Source organism: Anabrus simplex, chromosome 10 (genome assembly GCF_040414725.1).
Source record: "Anabrus simplex isolate iqAnaSimp1 chromosome 10, ASM4041472v1, whole genome shotgun sequence".
In the NCBI taxonomy this organism is placed as follows: domain Eukaryota; kingdom Metazoa; phylum Arthropoda; class Insecta; order Orthoptera; family Tettigoniidae; genus Anabrus; species Anabrus simplex.
The window spans coordinates 16,659,967-16,678,583 of record NC_090274.1 but is presented as its reverse complement, the minus strand read 5'-3'; the positions used below and the strand labels follow the sequence as shown (position 1 = coordinate 16,678,583).

The 18,617-nt window shown below is 39.8% G+C and overlaps 1 protein-coding gene across 1 annotated transcript in view; it reads left to right on the top strand.

Annotated features, from left to right (window-relative positions):
• Nucleotides 1-383: 383 nt before the first annotated feature.
• Dref (DNA replication-related element factor) overlaps nt 384-18,617 on the top strand; it is a 36,518-nt gene continuing 18,284 nt past the window's right edge. Inside the window, exons 1-2 of the mRNA XM_067155013.2 lie at nt 384-1,797; nt 18,140-18,271. Coding sequence (XP_067011114.1) covers nt 712-1,797; nt 18,140-18,271 — 1,218 coding nt within the window. The 5' untranslated portion in view covers nt 384-711. The remainder of the gene's footprint in view (nt 1,798-18,139; nt 18,272-18,617) is intronic.

Genomic DNA, 18,617 nt, shown 5'->3' with positions numbered 1-18,617 from the left:
ATATTTCGCATATTGCCAAGGTATATTCTTCCATATTTGTGATTTTCTTTGAAGTTCACACAACTCCAACTCCTTGTTTCAGAAAGAGAAGGAAATAGCCTGAGTAGTATAACTCTACTCCGCCTCTAGCGCTAGTTATCAATTGAAACTTGCATTTCTATTACTCCATCAGCATTAATACATCGCACACTTATTATTTAATATTAACTTAGCCATTGGAGTTGTATATTAATTTTTAGAATATTCGTTATCCAGCGGATTAACAAAATTTCTCTTGCGCTTTTCGCGTGTTCGGCCTTAGTGACGTCACGTCCTCACGGCAGCGATAGCCACAGTCGGAGGCCACCGTAGTTGTTGTTTATAAATGCGTAGTCGATACTTAATGGCGTCCGTTGAGTGCGAGTATTTGCGACCAAAAACGAGGGATTGAACTTCGATACCTATCCGTTTGTCAAAAGTTGATTATCGGAAATATCGCGGTAAATTTGGAGTGATTAAGAAATGATGTAAAGTAGTGAATAAAATTCGTAATTATGACATTTTCGCGGTACCATCCAAGAATTTACTACCAGAGATACCAAGCGTGTGGCATCCATTTTGGCGACAAGAAGAAATCAAAATTTAGTGAGGTTCATGTTGTGAAAATCTTGTGACGTGTTTCCAAAGTGTTATTAAAAAAGGGCCAAAATGTGCGCGTGTAGATAGCAGAACATGGAACAGAAGATGCAAATGCATATGCTAGCTAAACTCATGGAGGAAAAACATATATTCACGTACAAAAAGCTGGTGGTGCCTATGTCTATGAGAAGTATTTATTGGAAATACTTCGGGTTTCCAGCTACTGATGAAGGTGACATCCTGACGAAAGTCAAAATTGTATGCATTCTATGCAAGACACAGATTGCGTATAATCGAAACACAAGCAATCTACGCATGCACCTACAAAATAAACATCCTCACGAATTGCTGGATTTGGAGGCTTCAGCCCCACCACGTCGACCAAGTGTGGATCCTAAAGAAAAGCGCGCTCAGAGGAAGTCTAAGAGTACACCACCACATATATTTTCTACAGTTGCTGATGGAACAGTTCAAATAGAGGGAGATATTCAGTTTATTACTGATCCAAATATTACACTTCAAAGCATTGACGATGATGGATCAAGCAGTAACCAGAATGTACGTGTAGTTCTAAAGGGTAGCTCGCCTGGTATGGGTAATCAAAATGTGGCTATTATTTTGCCTGAAGAACATTCTAGTAACCAGGTGCATAGCATGGTAGATGGCAAGACTGTGTCCGATGCTATTGCTGAATTTGTCATCTTGGATTTACAGTTACCAGATGTGGTGGAGGGGAGAGGATTTCAAAGACTCATAGCTACATTGCGTTCACCGTGTGAAATTCCAAGCAGGAACAAGCTCGAGGAAGAACTGATACCTAAAATCTATGACACTTTTAAAGATGTGGTAGTTTCGACAATGGGCAGTTTGACAGGTGAAGTTGGTTTGAGTTTGGAGGAATGGTGTCTGGCTAGTGGGGAGCCTTATATTACTGTGTCTGCACATTTTCAACAGTCCATGGATCCTTTGCTCGAAACCAAAGTTCTAAGTACTATTCACTGTGCACCCGACATGGACTCACTTCAGTGGGGTGTTATATTCGACAACTTATTTTCGGAATGGGAGATCAAGGCTGAGAACGTTACCGCTGTTGTTACAGCTTCGACTAGGCAGGAAGTGTTGGTAGCTCTAACGGAGAAAGGCTTTACTCTTGTTCCCTGTCTTGTACACAGTTTACAGGTGAGATTGTTTCCATATGTTTTGAATTGTCTCATATAGGCTGTGCCGTATAGCCCTTCATTTTGTTCCTTCCACATGATCAGTCACACAGCTTGCCTTTTAAAACAAAAATCACCACCTCCAATAAGCTTCAGTCTCTTGACGTGGTAAAACTCTTGGAGAGTGGGTGCCAGTTCATTGTTGTGATGAATGTTGAGTATCGCAGTTATCAAAGTAATGATGGTGAAATCATATATGAAATATAAATTTATTGGGTTACGCTGTCAAAACCTGTTGCAATATAATTAATTAATTCTTTATAAATTTTACCTTCTAACTTATTTACTTCTCGTACTATACTCGCAGTGATGGAAGGGATTTGATGGTTAGTTGACAATTACCTGAGATAATAAGACTGAAGCTTTGGCAAGCTCATATTGTCATTAGCCTATCAGCCATTACTAAGAATCATGGGAACAAGGAAGTTACATGTTGGAATAAACATGGGCTGTTATAGGTTATGTATTATAAGCAGTTGAGAATCAAAATTAATTACGGTGAATTCACAATGAAGTTGGAAAGTGTTGACAGCTTACCAGCGTTAATCTTCTTATTGGTGGTGAAGACGGTGAAGGTTGTGTGGAATTACTGATCTCCTGAGCTCCTAATATTCAAAATACTAGCCAGGGTTAAGATTTGTCATAAACTCATGTTATCCAACTAATGCAACCTCCTCGCACCAACATGATCTTAATGTGACGTTTGATCTCCTTACACCCATAATCCTCGATTTCACCAGTTCTAGTGTGGCTGATAATGATGGTGAGATATACTTCTTGAAGCAAAAAAGGTTATCTACTTATTTCTCCAGTAAAATTGTTACCTGGCCTTCAAATCCATTTCCAGTCATTGCCAATATAGTATGAGAAATGAGCAGAAGGTAAAAATTACAAAGAATTATTTCATTATGTTGTAGCACCTCTCAGATCCACGACCAGTTAACTTATTGGCCTATTTCATTTTATATGCTAAGCGAAGTTAGACCATTTGTTTAGGTGTGTGTATCAGTTTCACTTGACAAAAGAGGTTACACTTCATTCAGATGTGTGTGTACATTGAAATAGCACCTGTGGTCTACATGAATAGCCTCTGTTGAAGAGATTTATGTTTGACATTTTGTACTAAGACATCATAACAAACCAGAATGCAATGCAATTATTTTATGATGAATGACAACCTAACCTTCCATGTCAGACAATCTAAACTATCCAAACAATACTTTTTTTTTCTGGAGTTGGAGTGTTAACAATTTAGTAGAAAAGTGGTGAACTACAGAAAATAAATATCACCAAAAAATGTTGCCAAGAATAGGCAGTGCCACGCCCCTCTCATAGTCGCATCAAGGAAGTCATGATTCATTCTCTAAAGCCATGTTATATTTTCTTAATACTAGACCAAACATGAAGAAAAAAATAAATTTAAGCTTAAAGCGAGAATAAAAACTCTGTTATAAGTTCACAACCTTTCATATTGCCTTCCCTTAAAAGCTACCTATGGTAAAGAGGTTACATAGATGTAAATCACAAAATCACAATGGGAATATTTGGTCATAGTTTATAATTTTCATGACCCATGTTGATTTCCCAATTTCTGTAGAAAAGGACTTTCATTAAGAATCCACCTAATCAACACTACATAACACCAAGACAGTCTAAATCATACTCTTTTTTTTTTTTTTTTTTCTTCCTGAGTTGGAGTCTTGAAAGTTTAGATTTTGTGTACAGTGTTATGTAGTGTTGATCAGGTGGATTCTTAATAAAAGTCCTTTTCTATAGAAACTGGGAATATTTGGTGTGGAACAAAATGTTGGGGACCACAAAGCATAATTAAAAACCAAAATAACTGGTTCATAACTCATTGACAGTCATTACTAACTGCAGCTAAACTAATTACTATGAACAAACTAATAAGCTAGTTATGAATAGTAAAAAGCATAACTGCACATGTGGAATGAAACAAAAGCTGTGACAATACAAATAGGCTACTATACATGCACACAGTGATAAAATTATGTATGGTAACACAAAACAAATATTGTTCGTACACTTTTTAGTGATTGTGTTCTGTACAGGGGTGAGGAGTATGGAGGGAGCTCTTCCGGTTCTGGTAATACTGCCAACTGAATGGAAATGAAATCTGAATTGAATCGATAATATGATCGATGGAAATGAATTTTCTAAACCTTTATTATCTTAAATACCTTTGCTGGCGGGATGTAGTGTTTACAGTGCACTATGTCTTCTGGTATGGGCTAGAATAAATTTGTTCCTTTCTTTGACCTGTCTCAGTCTCATCCTTGGCTTTGACAATGTGAAAGTGACCGAGGTATGAGCGATACTAGTAATACCATTTCTTATGCAGCCAGTCCCCGCTACGAATGGTGTGAAAATGTTGCTCACAGGGTCGGTTGGTGCATGCATTTCAATGGGCTTGGCAGACTGATATGTAATAGCAACTTCTGGCTCAGTGAGGAAAGCAACGGGAAAACTACCTCACTGCTCATTTCCCTAGTATGCCTCTTCAGTGACACCTAGGCTATTTATGACAGCTGTTGGTGGAGCTGTGGAGAATCAAACCAGCCTTTGGGCTGAATACCCAACATACATATTATCTTAAGCCAACAATTGTGTCACACACGCACATTATATAACATTTCTTGATGCAAATCTTGTTCCTAGCATGAATTCTTTTTTTTTTTTTGCTAGTTTTTTTACGTCGCACTGACACAGATAGGTCTTATGGCGACGATGGGATAGGAAAGGGCTAGGAGTAGAAAGGAGTGGCTTCGAACCCACTATCTCCTGACTGCAAGCTCACAGCTGCGAGCTCCTGACCGCTCAGCCAACTCGCCAAGTAATGTCACCATACTGTAATGCTCTTAAAACAACATGCGTGTTCTGACAGCTCCCAGCGTGTTAGTAAAGGGTGGCAGTTACTATAGCAACCAGTACATGCCTCCTGTTTAAGCCAATCCCAGCTTGACACACGCTCTCCCTTTTTCTACCCCCCTCAGTCTTAAAGTCCCAAGAGACGGTCGGTCCGAGTTACATGTTGCCAAATAGTATACCGTAGCACATGTGGCTGGGCTATATAACAATGTCTACTTTCAGTGATATCATTATCTGTATAGTGTGTTTTTGAAATAAGCTATGTATTTATAGTGCTATTATGTTGTGTCGTGTTAATAAGTGTATCGTTATCAAGACTGGCATTTTAGTATTGTGTAGTACAGTGTCATTTTTAACACCCTGTCATTTACCGAACTGCAATATGTTGCAACCCGTTCAGAGCGCCGCTAAATGACAACGAAGCCGACCAAGAATTCATTCACCTCAAAAAAAGGCAAGCGTAATGGGGAGGCACGACTTAGTTATTCATGGTCAAGCTCGCAATGTGGTGTGTGCCTTACGAGAATATTTTGAGTCTGAAAGGGAAAACAGAGACCCACTGATAGACGTTAACAAAGTTGTAGAAAGAACAGCAGCAGCGTTAAAGATATCTCAAGCTACAGTAATTAGAATATATCTGTCATAGGAGGCAACTAAAAGGGACCCAACCTGCAGCCCGTCTAGACACACCATGACCTGGATGTCGGTTTGGCAGTTGTGAGCTCGTTGATCCTGGATAGGCTTTGGAGACTAACAAGGTGTCTCCTGAGTTTGCCTGATAGGTTTCTGTGCTCTTTATCTTAATTTCTGTTTCTTCCTATCCTATCCTGTCCTGATCCCCTGTTATTTTTATTTCTCTTGTAGTGTCTACCTTGCCTCGGGTATTTTACTGTATGTGGGGTTTTTATTTATTTTTTATTTGGATGACACTCAATGGAGATCAAGGGCAAAGTGAATGCACTAAATTTTAAATAGAACAACTGCTAGAGTTTCACATTCAGGTGCCAAAAATAATCAATGTCCATTTTGCAAATAGAGGAGATAGGGATAGTGATCCTGATATCGGTGTTCTGCTGACAAGCATGTTGCCCGATGCTAAGGTCAAGGCCAGTTATGTTTATGTATGGATAACAGCATATTCATTTAGGTTGGTGTGAAGAGCTACAACTCTAGGGATTTTTGAGGACATATGGAAATACCAGCAACATTAACTGGTGTGATCTCTGACTTGGAAGAATTCAATAAAAATTTTAACCGGCGTTAATTGTAATAAATTGATTATATTTTTAGGTATAATTTCGTGTGGGTATTTCTAGCCGAGTGCAGCCCTTCTAAGGCAGATCCTCCGATGAGGGTGGGCGGCATCTGCCATGTGTAGGAAACTGCGTGTTATTGTGGTGGAGGATAGTGTTATGTGTGGTGTGTGAGTTGCAGGGATGTTGGGGACAGCACAAACAGCCAGTCCCCAGGCCATTGGAATTAACCAATGAAGGTTAAAATCCCCGACCCGGCCGGGAATCGAACCCGGGACCCTCTGAACCGAAGGCAAGTACGCTGACCATTCAGCCAATGAGTCGGACATATTTTTAGGTAATAGACAAGGATGACATTTTAAGAAGATTGTGAATAGAATAGTGTAGTTTTAGTGTTCTTTTATGACATTTATGTTATATTTTATTTTAATTGTGACACATATTAGATTTCTATTAAGAGATGTTTAGAACTGTGGTGTTTGATGTTTAATAATAAGTAAAGGGGTATTTGGTAATGTGAAAAAACTGCTGAGGAAGAGGGCACTAAGGTCCTTGAAACATGTACGGTGATAAAAAATAATTAATTAAACAACTCTTAGGTATTGACGAGGCTGATTTTAAATATCAAAGGAGTATTTGTTGGAGTAGAGATTGTAGTCATGTTAAAAAATCAACCCATAATGGTTAAGTTAATAAACTCAAAATATCAGGGTAATTTCAACAATTGTGAGGATTTTCTATTCCCTATCTAAGCAGAAGTTGTAACATTGATGCAGCCTTGCCAGGTGTGTGTGTGCTGTACAGTATTACATAGCACTGGCCCATGCTTGTGTATGCCCGGTGCTATGTCGACAGGTACACTTACAAAGCATTGGTTTCTTTCATGCTAGCATTTCTCTTTCAGTCTTGGTCAAGAATTGTTAGAGCATAAATGAACAACACATGTTCTTCTTTTTTTTTTTTTTTTTTTTTCACAATTCAGGTAACACAGAGGACAAACTGTTTCATCTTTTCGTAGTTGGGCCGGGCTGAGTGGTTCAGATGGTTGAGGCGCTGGCCTTCTGACCCCAGTTGGGCAGGTTCGATCCTGGCTCAGTCCGGTGGTATTTGAAGGTGCTCAAATATGTCGGCCTCGTGTCGGTAGATTTACTGCCACGTAAAAAAACTCCTGTGGGACGAAATTCTGGCACCTCGGCGTCTCCGAAAACCATAAAAGAGTAGTTACTGGGACGTAAAGCAAATAACATTATATTATTATTTCATAGTTGGAGATAAACTCTTCTGGATTGAAGTAAGAAAATCGTCATGAAAACCATAATTACTCACTTTCACGTCAGTGCCTTCGCACTAAGTAATCCCCTGTCGTAACATCTTCCTCCACATCATACTTGTATTCATTTCCTCCAGATCACCCCCTCATCCTGTTCCTCTTCTTCCTGATGCTCCAACTGCTCACCGATGGCAGCACATTTCCACTCTCTTCTCCTTAAGCCGTAATTATAATGAACTGCACATGCCACAGCAACGAGTAGGAGAAAATCAGTGGATATTTTGTGTATTGATACATCTAAACTTTTGTTTTTAATCTCGCACGTTTCACACTTAACCCGGCTGATGCCTTATATGTTGCTCCTCACCCATGTGCTGACTGATTTCCTGAATTTATAGCTACGTTCAGAATGACACAAAATGAATGTGGCTCCAGTTATAAATGAATTGAATAGTCCGTTTGATTTCCAAATCCTTACACTACAGGTTTCGTAAATTTCAGGAATGATTGGAAAAAACTATATAGTTAAACAAATGCTGCAAAATTACACAATTTGTTTCAGAAAGAAAAAAACGTTAAAAATTGTAAAATCAAGTATGCTTGCACTATACTGATGAAATCTCAGTAATAATTTAATTGATATAGATCATTACTTTGAACTAAAAACAAAAAATGTCACTTCTCACAATGCACTACGGTATGGGGTAAATTATGAAACAAGGGCTGACACAAAGTCCAAAGTCACAGTCACTACAATGATAGCAAGTGTCTTTTCACCCGGTCTTGCCCGTGCAATGTTTTTCCTTGTCACTACAAACAATACATCTTCTCTGTGCCTTCTTTTTACCTTCAGAAAGAGAAACGCAGTCCGGAAAATGCTTTTGATTGAAGAACAAACAACTTTATGACGAAAGCTCCTTTCACGAGTTCTCATGCCTTCGAACAGATCAATATTCTTTCACTAAACAGTAACGTGGTGCTTTCTAGCAATAGAATGTGCATACACACAGGAATGCTAGAGCTGTAATATTACGTTTGTCTCCAACACAAACCACGAGAAATTGAACAACGTAATATTACGCCCGCTGCAGTTTTAGAAATTTACCTTGCAACGTAATAGTACGGCGCCTGTACCTTAAGCGTTAAGAGCAGTCTAGTACTGCATCTAAGGAGGTGATGTAAGGTTTATATCTAATTAAGCTATTGAATTCATTTTGTTAGAATCTTGCATACAGCGAAGAGATTTGAAATATTTTAAAACCCTGTGTGTTTCCCTTCCGTCGCCAACGATACAAGTGAATTAATTTTCCGCACCAGTAGCAAAAAGCATGTTTCTGGAAAAATAACCTTTTCATCTTCAATATCCTCTTTGTCACTGGTTAAAGGACAAATGATTGGGATATGCGTCCCATCTGTGCAGCTAAAAATCCCTGGAAAATCATATCTTCTGTAAAAGTTTTCTTTTGTAACAACTGCATATTCATGCGGTTAAGGAAATTTGTTGATGTTGAGCTATAGGTCTTTGAGCATGTAATCCATTTTCACTTCACAGGTTACCTCGCTGAAACACGTAAGTTGCGGACTTTCCGGCTTCGTGGCTAAATAGTTAGCGTGCTGCCCTTTGGTCACAGGGGTCCCGAGCTCGATTCCTGGCAGGGTCGGAATTTTAACCATAACTGGTTAATTTCTTCATGATAATTTCATCCTCATCACAACGCGCAGGTCACCTACGGGTGTCAAATCAGATCTGCAGCAGGCCTCTCCGTAGGTCACACGGCATTATTATTAATTGTGGACTAAAATTAATTCTGCTCGTTCCGAGGGTCTAAAATGAAGCTTTAATATAATGCTGGACTTGGAGATTTTAATTCAGTTTCTGATCCATTAAGGCTTGCAAACTAAAATTAGCCACGAGTTAAAATGAACCTCCAGCCAGTAAGCAAAATTTGTAAGTTCAGGTTTAAATCCACTTTTAGTTGTAGACTGGGATTAATCCCCGTCCCAGCAACTGTCCCTTAAAGTTGGTCATAAACTCTGTTTAGCTGCAAAAAATAAAATGCAGATTTGATTTTTTAATTGTACAAGTATAGTAGAAGCCTGCAGTATTTTGGAAGGTGGGCTATATGGTGACAAATGAGGGGGTTAGAGAACAAGAAAAACTACTACAACTTGTCTTTGACTCTTCATTCTTCCTACAGTCAATCACAGAATATGCTTTCCCTTTCTGCAAAATCACACACAAGCTGGAATACTGTACTAGTTTCCACTTGTTGACAGGAAAGGTGGTTGGTGGCTGATTCCAAGAATATAGCTGAATTCTTAGATCAGGAATTGTTTCTTTCCGGTTGCTTCTGTATTTGTGAAGAATTTGACGCGTTCACTTCCACTGACGCTTTAAAGCGTCCAGAGCCCTATATTTCTAAAGCTACATAGAAACGCGCCGGCTTGGTGATTGATGCTTGTGGTCATGATGGCACTGCAGGAAGGTTATCTTTATAGAACAATTTGCCACACTGTTCCATTGTTGAGCAATTAGGTGACAATAAGTATTGTTTCGAAGTGGAGAAGAACAGGTCAGAACCCAATCAGTCTCATCCTAAGAAGAAGAAGTATGAGAGACGATTTTATACTAGTGAAGATTTAATTAAAATGTTAGAGGTTTCTGACAACGAATCTGATATATTGTCAGGCAGTGAGGACGATGAGTGATTTCTGATAGTGAAAGTGACAACAGTGCGCTGAATGAAGACGACAGTGTTCGTGAAAGTTTAGTCCCGATTTGGGACAAACGGATGTTTATTTGCAATAATGTGCTCTCTGATCCATCATGTTGTGCATTGTTATACAAATAATTAGTATTGCTTGACGCTTTAAAGCATCTAAAAGTAAATATTATTTTAAATGCGTAATATTTACTCTTTTAACTCTATGGACACGTTTTTGATAAAATTTAGAGCCATTTATTAGGATTGACTGATACTGCCAAAACAGCTCCTGAGAAAAATATTTTGGCTATTCATTCATTTTCTGTGTTCTACTTTATCCAGTGCAGATGTGGGCTACCAGCATGTCGTGTGGTTTGGAGGAACCCTACCTGGTTCCAAATACTATGGCCCACATATTCTAGTTTCTCTGTTTTTATCAACTCATTCTCTTGAGTATATCTTCATTTTTTTCATAGGGTCCATCCAGGAGACTTTCAACATTTGCTGGTATATTAGAAAGGCCTTTCCTGTCCCATTGTCGCCATAAGACCTATCTGTGTCTGTGCGACGTAAAGGAAGGGGCAAAAAAAAAGGCTTGGATTATTTCATTTTCTGTGGCTTTTGTCAATATCCAGGTTTCCATACCATATAATTTAGTAGCATGGAGAGGACATAACAGAAGAATTTTCTTTACGTCGCACCAACGCAGATAGGTCTTATGGCGATGATGGGAGTAGAAAGGAAGCGGCCATGGCCTTAAGTAATGTATAGCCCCAGCATTTGCCTGGTGTGAAAATGGGAAATCACAGAAAACCATCTTCATGGCTGCTAACAGTGGGAGTTCGAACCCACTATCTCCCGGATGCAAGCTCACAACTGCGCGTTCCTAACCACACAGCCAACTCGCCCAGTGAGGGGACATAACACTTGACTATACTGGTTGTTTTTTTTTTTTTTTTTTTTTTTTTTTTTTTTTTTTTTTTTTTTTTTTTTTTAAGCTTTAGGTTAAGATCATTAGAGAACATTTTTTGCAAGTTTTTCTAAAACACTGCTGTATCCACGAAATGGATATACGTAGGCAAGTCAATGAGTATCTGCAATTTTGCTGTGATTGCCTTTAGGTTGGCTCTATAGCGTTCTGTGCTCACCAGCCGCTAGGTGGCACCGTTGTCTATGTTTGTGGTAGGTTTCAGCGTTATCAGATCAGTGCAGCTTACGCTGTTGCAACGTAAAAATGGCTGCGCCACTCTCTCTTTCACCAAGGAAGAACAGGGTTCCGTAATCCGTTTTTTGTGGTCTGAGGGTGTACCAGGAGCGGAATTTCATAGAACAGTCACTCGTCTGTTATTCAGGATCAATCATGCACCTTGCCCAGATGTTTCCTCATCCTTCACACTCGTGCGACCCCTTTTGAAGTGTGCAATCCACTGGTAAACACTTCGCTGTGGCAAAACATTGTCCCTGTATTGTGCTGAAAGTCTTCTATGAATTTCCACTTCTGGTACATCCTCAGACCACAAAGAATGGATTATGGAACGCTGTCGTTCCTTGGTGCAAACAGAGAGCGGCGCTGCCATCTTTACGTTGTAACAGCGCAAGCTGTACTGATCTGATAACGCTGAAACCTACCACAGATATAGACGATAGTGCCTTCTAGAGGCTGATAAGCACACATGCCGTAGAGCCAACCTAAAGACAATTAGAGCAAAATTGCATATACTTATTGACTTGCCTACATATATAGGCTAGGATTTTTGGCAATTTTCTCCAATTTCCAGTCACTACGGTTCTTTGTGTCACTGGCCGCGTGCGTTTGGAAGAAGCTGGCGCGGCACTCACTTTTTCAATATTCTGCTCGCTTCAGGAAATTTCACTGTTGCTATCACTATCCTCGAACTGGGATTCATTTTCCAAAATGTTGTTATTGCCATAATCGCCATCTAAAACAATGTCTACAAGTGCTTTCAGTCTCTCGTAATTACCTTGAAACTAGTTCCACTGAATAATGAACAGTGAATACCGATGAAAAACTGTTATTTAACAATTCCATTATCACACAGAAAATACCGGCAGCATCATTTATCAACAGTACATGCCTCTAGTTCCCTACAGTGTGTATTGTTAGAAATTATATTGCAATGGGAATCTAAAATACGAAGATAAGCGAGGCAGTCGATCATTGCAAGTTGAGATTGTCATTTGATTCATGTGCCAAAACACTGCACGCGACCACAGCTCGTCATATGACGTAGGAGCATCTGTGTACCCCCATCTTGATTATTATCAACTATCCCGTAGCTCATTCTGCTGTGTCGGAGGCAGTTTGAGCAATATTTCATTTGGTACTCTATCTCTGACATTGATATCCATTATTTTTCTCTCCATCCTCCTGTGACAGATCTTGATCGTTATCTTCAAGTTTGGCAATGATACAGTACTATTAGAATATACAAGTCTGAGTCAATGGTTGATTGTTTTGGCCATTAGGGCCCGGATTCATCAAGGAAGATTAAATGTACTCTAACCCTGGGTTTGTTAACTTCAGATTAATATTTTAACATATTCTTGTGAGTCACGCTTTTTACCAAGCTATTTCAGGAGAGGGTTAACTAGCACTGTATTAACCCTTGCTGGAAGTAGCTACCGTACCAATCAAGGAGGCTGTGGCTGAAAATGAGAAGTTAGGAACACACTTTGTGCACGATTCCTTTATTTCTTATTTGCGTGGTATTTTGTTTTCTGTCACAGTTCCATGGTAACCTGAATTACTCTTACGTAACAGGCCGGATAGCAGTGGTTGACAATATGGAAGAGATTCATAAGAGAAACAGTGGCACGCATTTTTGTGCTTTAGAAAATACATTACTGAGTTAGTCAAAGCATTATAGAATGTACAAAGATTGATGGTGCAAGATTAAAAGAAAAAGACACTCACAGTAAGAAGTTACATACATTATCATTATAGACTGTTATGCCTTTCAGCGTTCAGTCTGCAAGCCTCCGTGAATTTACTAAACGTCGCCACAATCCTCGATTTGCAACTAGTATTGTGGCCTCATTTAGTTCTATACCTCTTATCTTTAAATAGTTAGAAACTGAGTCTAACCATCGTCGTCTTGGTCTGCCTCTACTTCTCTTACCCTCCATAACAGAGTCTATTATTCCCCTAGGTAACCTATCCTCCTCCATTCGCCTCACATGACCCCACCACCGAAGCCAGTTTATGCGTACAGCTTCATCCATCGAGTTCATTTCTAAATTAGCCTATATCTCCTCACTCCGAGTACCCTCCTGCAATTGTTCCCACCGAGTTCGATAGCTGCAGTCGCTAAAGTGCGGCCAGTATCCAGTATTGGGGAGATAGTAGGTTCGAACCCCACTGTCGGCAGCCCTGAAAATGGTTTTCCGTGGTTTCCCATTTTCACACCGGGCAAATGCTGAGGCTGTACCTTAATTAAGGCCACGGCCGCTTCCTTCCCACTCCTAGTCCCTCCCTGTCCCATCGTCGCAATAAGACATATCTGTGTCGGTGTAACGTAAAGCAACTAACAAAAAAAATAGCAATTGATCCTACCTGTTTTTACCAGCAATCATTTTGCTACTTTCATGTCTGTTACTTCTAACTTATGAATAAGATATCCTGAGTCCACCCAGCTTTCGCTCCCGTAAAGCAAAGTTGGTCTGAAAACAGACCGATGTAAAGATAGTTTCGTCTGGCAGCTCACTTCCTTCTTACAGAATACTGTTGATCGCAACTGCGAGCTCACTGCAGTAGCTTTACGACAACCTTGATTCAATCTCACTTACTATATTACCATCCTGGGAGAACACTCAACCTAAATACTTGAAATTATCGACCTGACATTCAATTCTGTTGAATTTCTTACCTACTGACATCAATTTAGTCTTCGAGAGGCTAATTTTCATACCATACTCATTGCACCTATTTTCAAGCTCCAAGATATTAGACTGCAGGCTTTCGGCATAATCTGCCATTAATACCAAGTCGTTAGAATAGGCCAGACTGCTTACTACATTTCCACCTAACTGAATCCCTCCCTGCCATTTTATACCTTTCAGCAGGTTATCCGTGAAAACTACAAACAGCAAAGGTGAAAGAATACAGCCTTGTCTAACCCCTGTAAGTACCCTGAACCAAGAACTCATTCTACTATCAATTCTCACTGAAGCCCAATTGTCAACATAAATGCCTTTGATTAATTTTAATAATCTACCTGTAATTCCATAGTCCCCCTGTATAGCGAACATCTTTTCCCTCGGTACCCTATCATATGCTTTCTCTAGATCTACGAAACATAAACACAACTGCCTATTCCTCTCGTAGCATTTTTCAGTTACCTGGCGCATACTGAAAATCTGATCCTGACAGCCTCTCTGTGGTATGAAACCACACTGGTTTTCATCCAACTTCCTCTCAACGACTGATCGCACCCTCCCTTCCAAGATGCCAGTGAATACTTTGCCTGGTATACTAATCAATGAGATACCTCGATAGTTGTTGCAATCCTTCCTATTCCCTTGCTTATAGATAGGTGCAATTACTGCTTTTGTCCAATCTGAAGGTACCTTACCAACACTCCATGCTATTCTTACTGCTCTATGAGGCCATTTCATCCCTGCCTTCCCACTATACTTCACCATTTCAGGTCTGATTTCATCTATTCCTGCTGCTTTATGACAGTGGAGTTTATTTACCATCCTTTCCACTTCCTCAAGCGTAATTTCATCATCATCATTTTCCTCCTCGCCTTGAGCTTGGCTGTTTGCAACACCACCAGGATGATTTCCTTTTACATTGAGAAGATGTTTAAAATATTCCCTCCACCTCTCCAGATATTCCCTGGGATCTGTTATGAGTTCACCTGAATTACTCAAAACACTGTTCATTTCCTTTTTACCCCTCCCTTCCTAAGATTCTTTATTACTGTCCAGAAAGTTTTTCCTGCTGCTTGACCTAGCCTTTCCAGGTTATTACCAAAATCTTCCCACGACTTCTTCTTGGATTCAACAACTATTTGTTTTGCTCTATTTCTTTCATCTACATACAAATCCCTGTCTGCCTCGGCCCTTGTTTGGAGCCATTTCTGATAAGCCTTCTTTTTACATTTACAAGCTGCTCTCACTTCATCATTCCAACAAGATGTTCGCCTTTTCCCATCTTTACACACAGCTGTTCCTAGGCATTCCCTTGCTGTTGCTACTTCAGCATCCCTGTATGCCACCCATTCTCTTTCTATATCCTGAACCTGCTTACTGTCTACTGTTCGAAACTTCTCACTAATCATATCCATGTACTTCTGTCTAATTTCCTCGTCCTGGAGATTTTCTACCCTTATTTGTTTGCAGACAGATTTCACTTTCTCTACCCTCGGCCTACAGATACTTAGTTCACTACAGATCAGATAGCGGTCTGTATCATTGAAAAATCCCCAGGAAACTCGTACATTCCATCAGATTTCCTGAATTCAAAGTCGGTTAACATATAGCCTATTATGGATCTGGTACCCCTAGCCTCCCAGGTGTAGCAGTGAATAGCCTTATGCTTGAAGAATGTATTCGTAACTGCTAAACCCATACTAGCACAGAAGTCCAGCAAACGCTTCCCATTCCCATTAGCTTCCATATCTTCTCCACATTTACCAATCACCCTTTCGTATCCTTCAGTTCTATTCCCAACTCTCGCATTGAAATCGCCCATTAGCACTATTCTATCCTTGCTGTTGACCCTGACCACGATGTCACTCAATGCTTCATAAAACTTGTCAACTTCATCCTCATCTGCACCCTCACATGGTGAATACACGGAGACAATTCTAGTCCTAATTCCTCCAACTGACAAATCTACCCACATCATTCGCTCATTTACGTGCCTAACAGAAACTATGTTCCGTGCAATGGTATTCCTGATAAAGAGCCCTACCCCAGACTCTGCCCTTCCCTTTCTAACACCCTTCAAGTACACTTTACTCTTATCTCTTCCCCGTTATCTCCCCTTACCCGAATATCACTTACTCCTAGCACATCCAGATGCTTCCTCCTTGCTCACTCTGCCAGTTCTACTTTCTTTCTTCCATAAGCTCCATTAATATTGATAGCTCCCTATCGAATTCCATTTCGTTCGCCAAGTTCTTTCCCTCGCCTGTCAAATGGGAGTGGGACTCCGTTACTCCGATAGGTCTGAGTCTTGCTTAAAATGTTCTGAGCTCGGTAAATTCATGAAGCAGGATGCTACCCTACTTGCACATAGTCCAAGTGAGGATCTCTCCTCTAACGGGTTATGGACCACCGGTGAATTGTATAGTCCTAGCCGCCTGAGCACAAGGAGGGCCATGACTCAGAATATATCCGAGATGCCCACTCCCATTCCATAGCAACTGGTATCCCGACTCTCAGGACCACTTACTAGGCCACTCAGCCGTTGCCCATGGTTCACTAACTAGGACATGACTACTGTAACCCACACCATGAACCATGATGTAGCTCTGATGACGTCACGCTTTGGATGGGACTTGGAGGCGATACGCATCCGATCCGCTTGAATAACACACTCGTTTAAATTACTTAAGAAACTGTTAACACCTTATAAAACCAAAAACTATTCATAAATATTTGTTAGTTCTGACATACAGTGCATATACTTCCCCTAACTTTGTATTTCTTGCGTATATACGTTGGGTTTTCCATGAGTACATGCTAACACTCTGAGATATATTCGTGCGATTTCTATCCATTTTCTAGTCAACTAGAACATTCTCACCATACACACTGATAGGAAACAAGCAACCAATTACCAATACAATATACTACAAATGTAACTTATTTCTGTACCACCAATTCAGTACCTGCAAGAAAGATTACGAGTAAGCTAACCTCCAACAATAACAAAACATTTACTGTCACTGTCAAAAAATTCAGTTGTTACAAAAATGTAGATTTTTAAACAGGAAGTAATGCCAATACAATTATTTTCATATTCAGTTTTCATGGAATAGCCCTGTTCCATTGCCTGTGATATGAAATTTGATAGGTAACATCTCAGCAGTGTTATTTCACAATACAAAATGGTAAAATGGACTTGAATGTTCAGATACACCAAATTCAAATAAGCCGCAAGTCTGATTAGATAAAAATATATCTAATGTTACCCATGTTTTTGACATAATAAGAAATTGTAACTCACCATCTGGACAAGACACTCTTATTTCCCTCACGATTTAGTCTTCAGGAATAATTGGTTGATACACACAACTGTGTGGTGATTAGCTATTAATTTCTCCCTAGGAATAGCCTTCTTCCATAACCTAACTCTTTCTTCATGAGGAGGAAACACAAATACTGGAGTGTACTCTCCTTCTTTAAAATTTGTTTTGCAGCCAGGCACACAACAACTGTTAGCATGGTGATTTCTCTCACTGATAACCTTAATTCAATTATATACACATCGTGGTTGATAGTAAAACGCTGAATGCACTAACTCAATTCATTTCACACTAGGGATAGAACATTACATAAATAAAGTACAAAATTAAAACACGGCAGAGCGATATTCTTAACCTGTAGCTTCACATGACTGTATAGATATGATCATTTGTATTTGCTTTGTACTCATCTTTCACTGGTTGTGTAAATAGTTTATAGGTTGTCATTATCCATCATACGCCAAATAATAATAATAATAATAATAATTAATACATGAATACACGCTCACACTAGGTTTTCTTCACTAATTGAGGACTTTTCACTTAATAATGCAGTTGATAATGACTCGGTCTGATATATATCCGAGTAAACATGCGGCCAACATTAAAAATTTCAATAAAACAGCGAAGAATTCTCATGTAACTCAACTAACTAACATGCTAAACTTCTCTCCCTAATGATCAGCTGATTGCTTTCCCGCACTTGCTACAGTACGGCCTGTATTTCACGAAAGCAGTGGTTTAACCCACGTTGATGAAACCGGGCCTAGGATGAACATGATATCTCCAAGCAGTTGTTATTCTATTGTTCATCTCCCTTTCTGTGTTGGGTGTGAAAGTAACCAGTTGTCTCAACTATACTTGTATTCACATTGGTCATTAGTTTGGTTCTTGTGTTGTTCATCGTTAGGCTTATGGACTTGTTCATCAGTTGATCACTATGATTTACGTTAGTGTAACGTTCCAGATGTGTACTACGTCGTGCTTGGACCAACCTGAAGTGGCCGCGATCCTGAACAAGTGTCGTGCTGCCATCGCAGCCATCTCGAGGAACAGCACTGCCATGGCTACGCTCAGGATACAGGAGAACATGTTGCAGGTAAATGTCTGCTGTTGGGGATGAGAATGACTGTCTTGCCAGTGCCTTCAGCCTTATAGTAGCACATCGTAGAGTAAGTGCATAAAGGATGTTCATCTCCGTTTGAAACGCTCAAATTCCTTTATCATTTATGTAGGGGAAGTCTGTGTAATTTGGACCGATAATATTTTTGATATTTGCACATTTGGTCACCTCCTGTCAGAGGCAAGGTCAGTCAGACAGCTGAGGGTAGCTTTCTTCCTGGGAGTTGTTTTGCTAATGCACTTACGGATGAAGGGGGAAGAGGAAAACTATCATAATACTTGCCTTCCTTGTAAGGTTATACGGTGACAAGCAAGTGTATTAT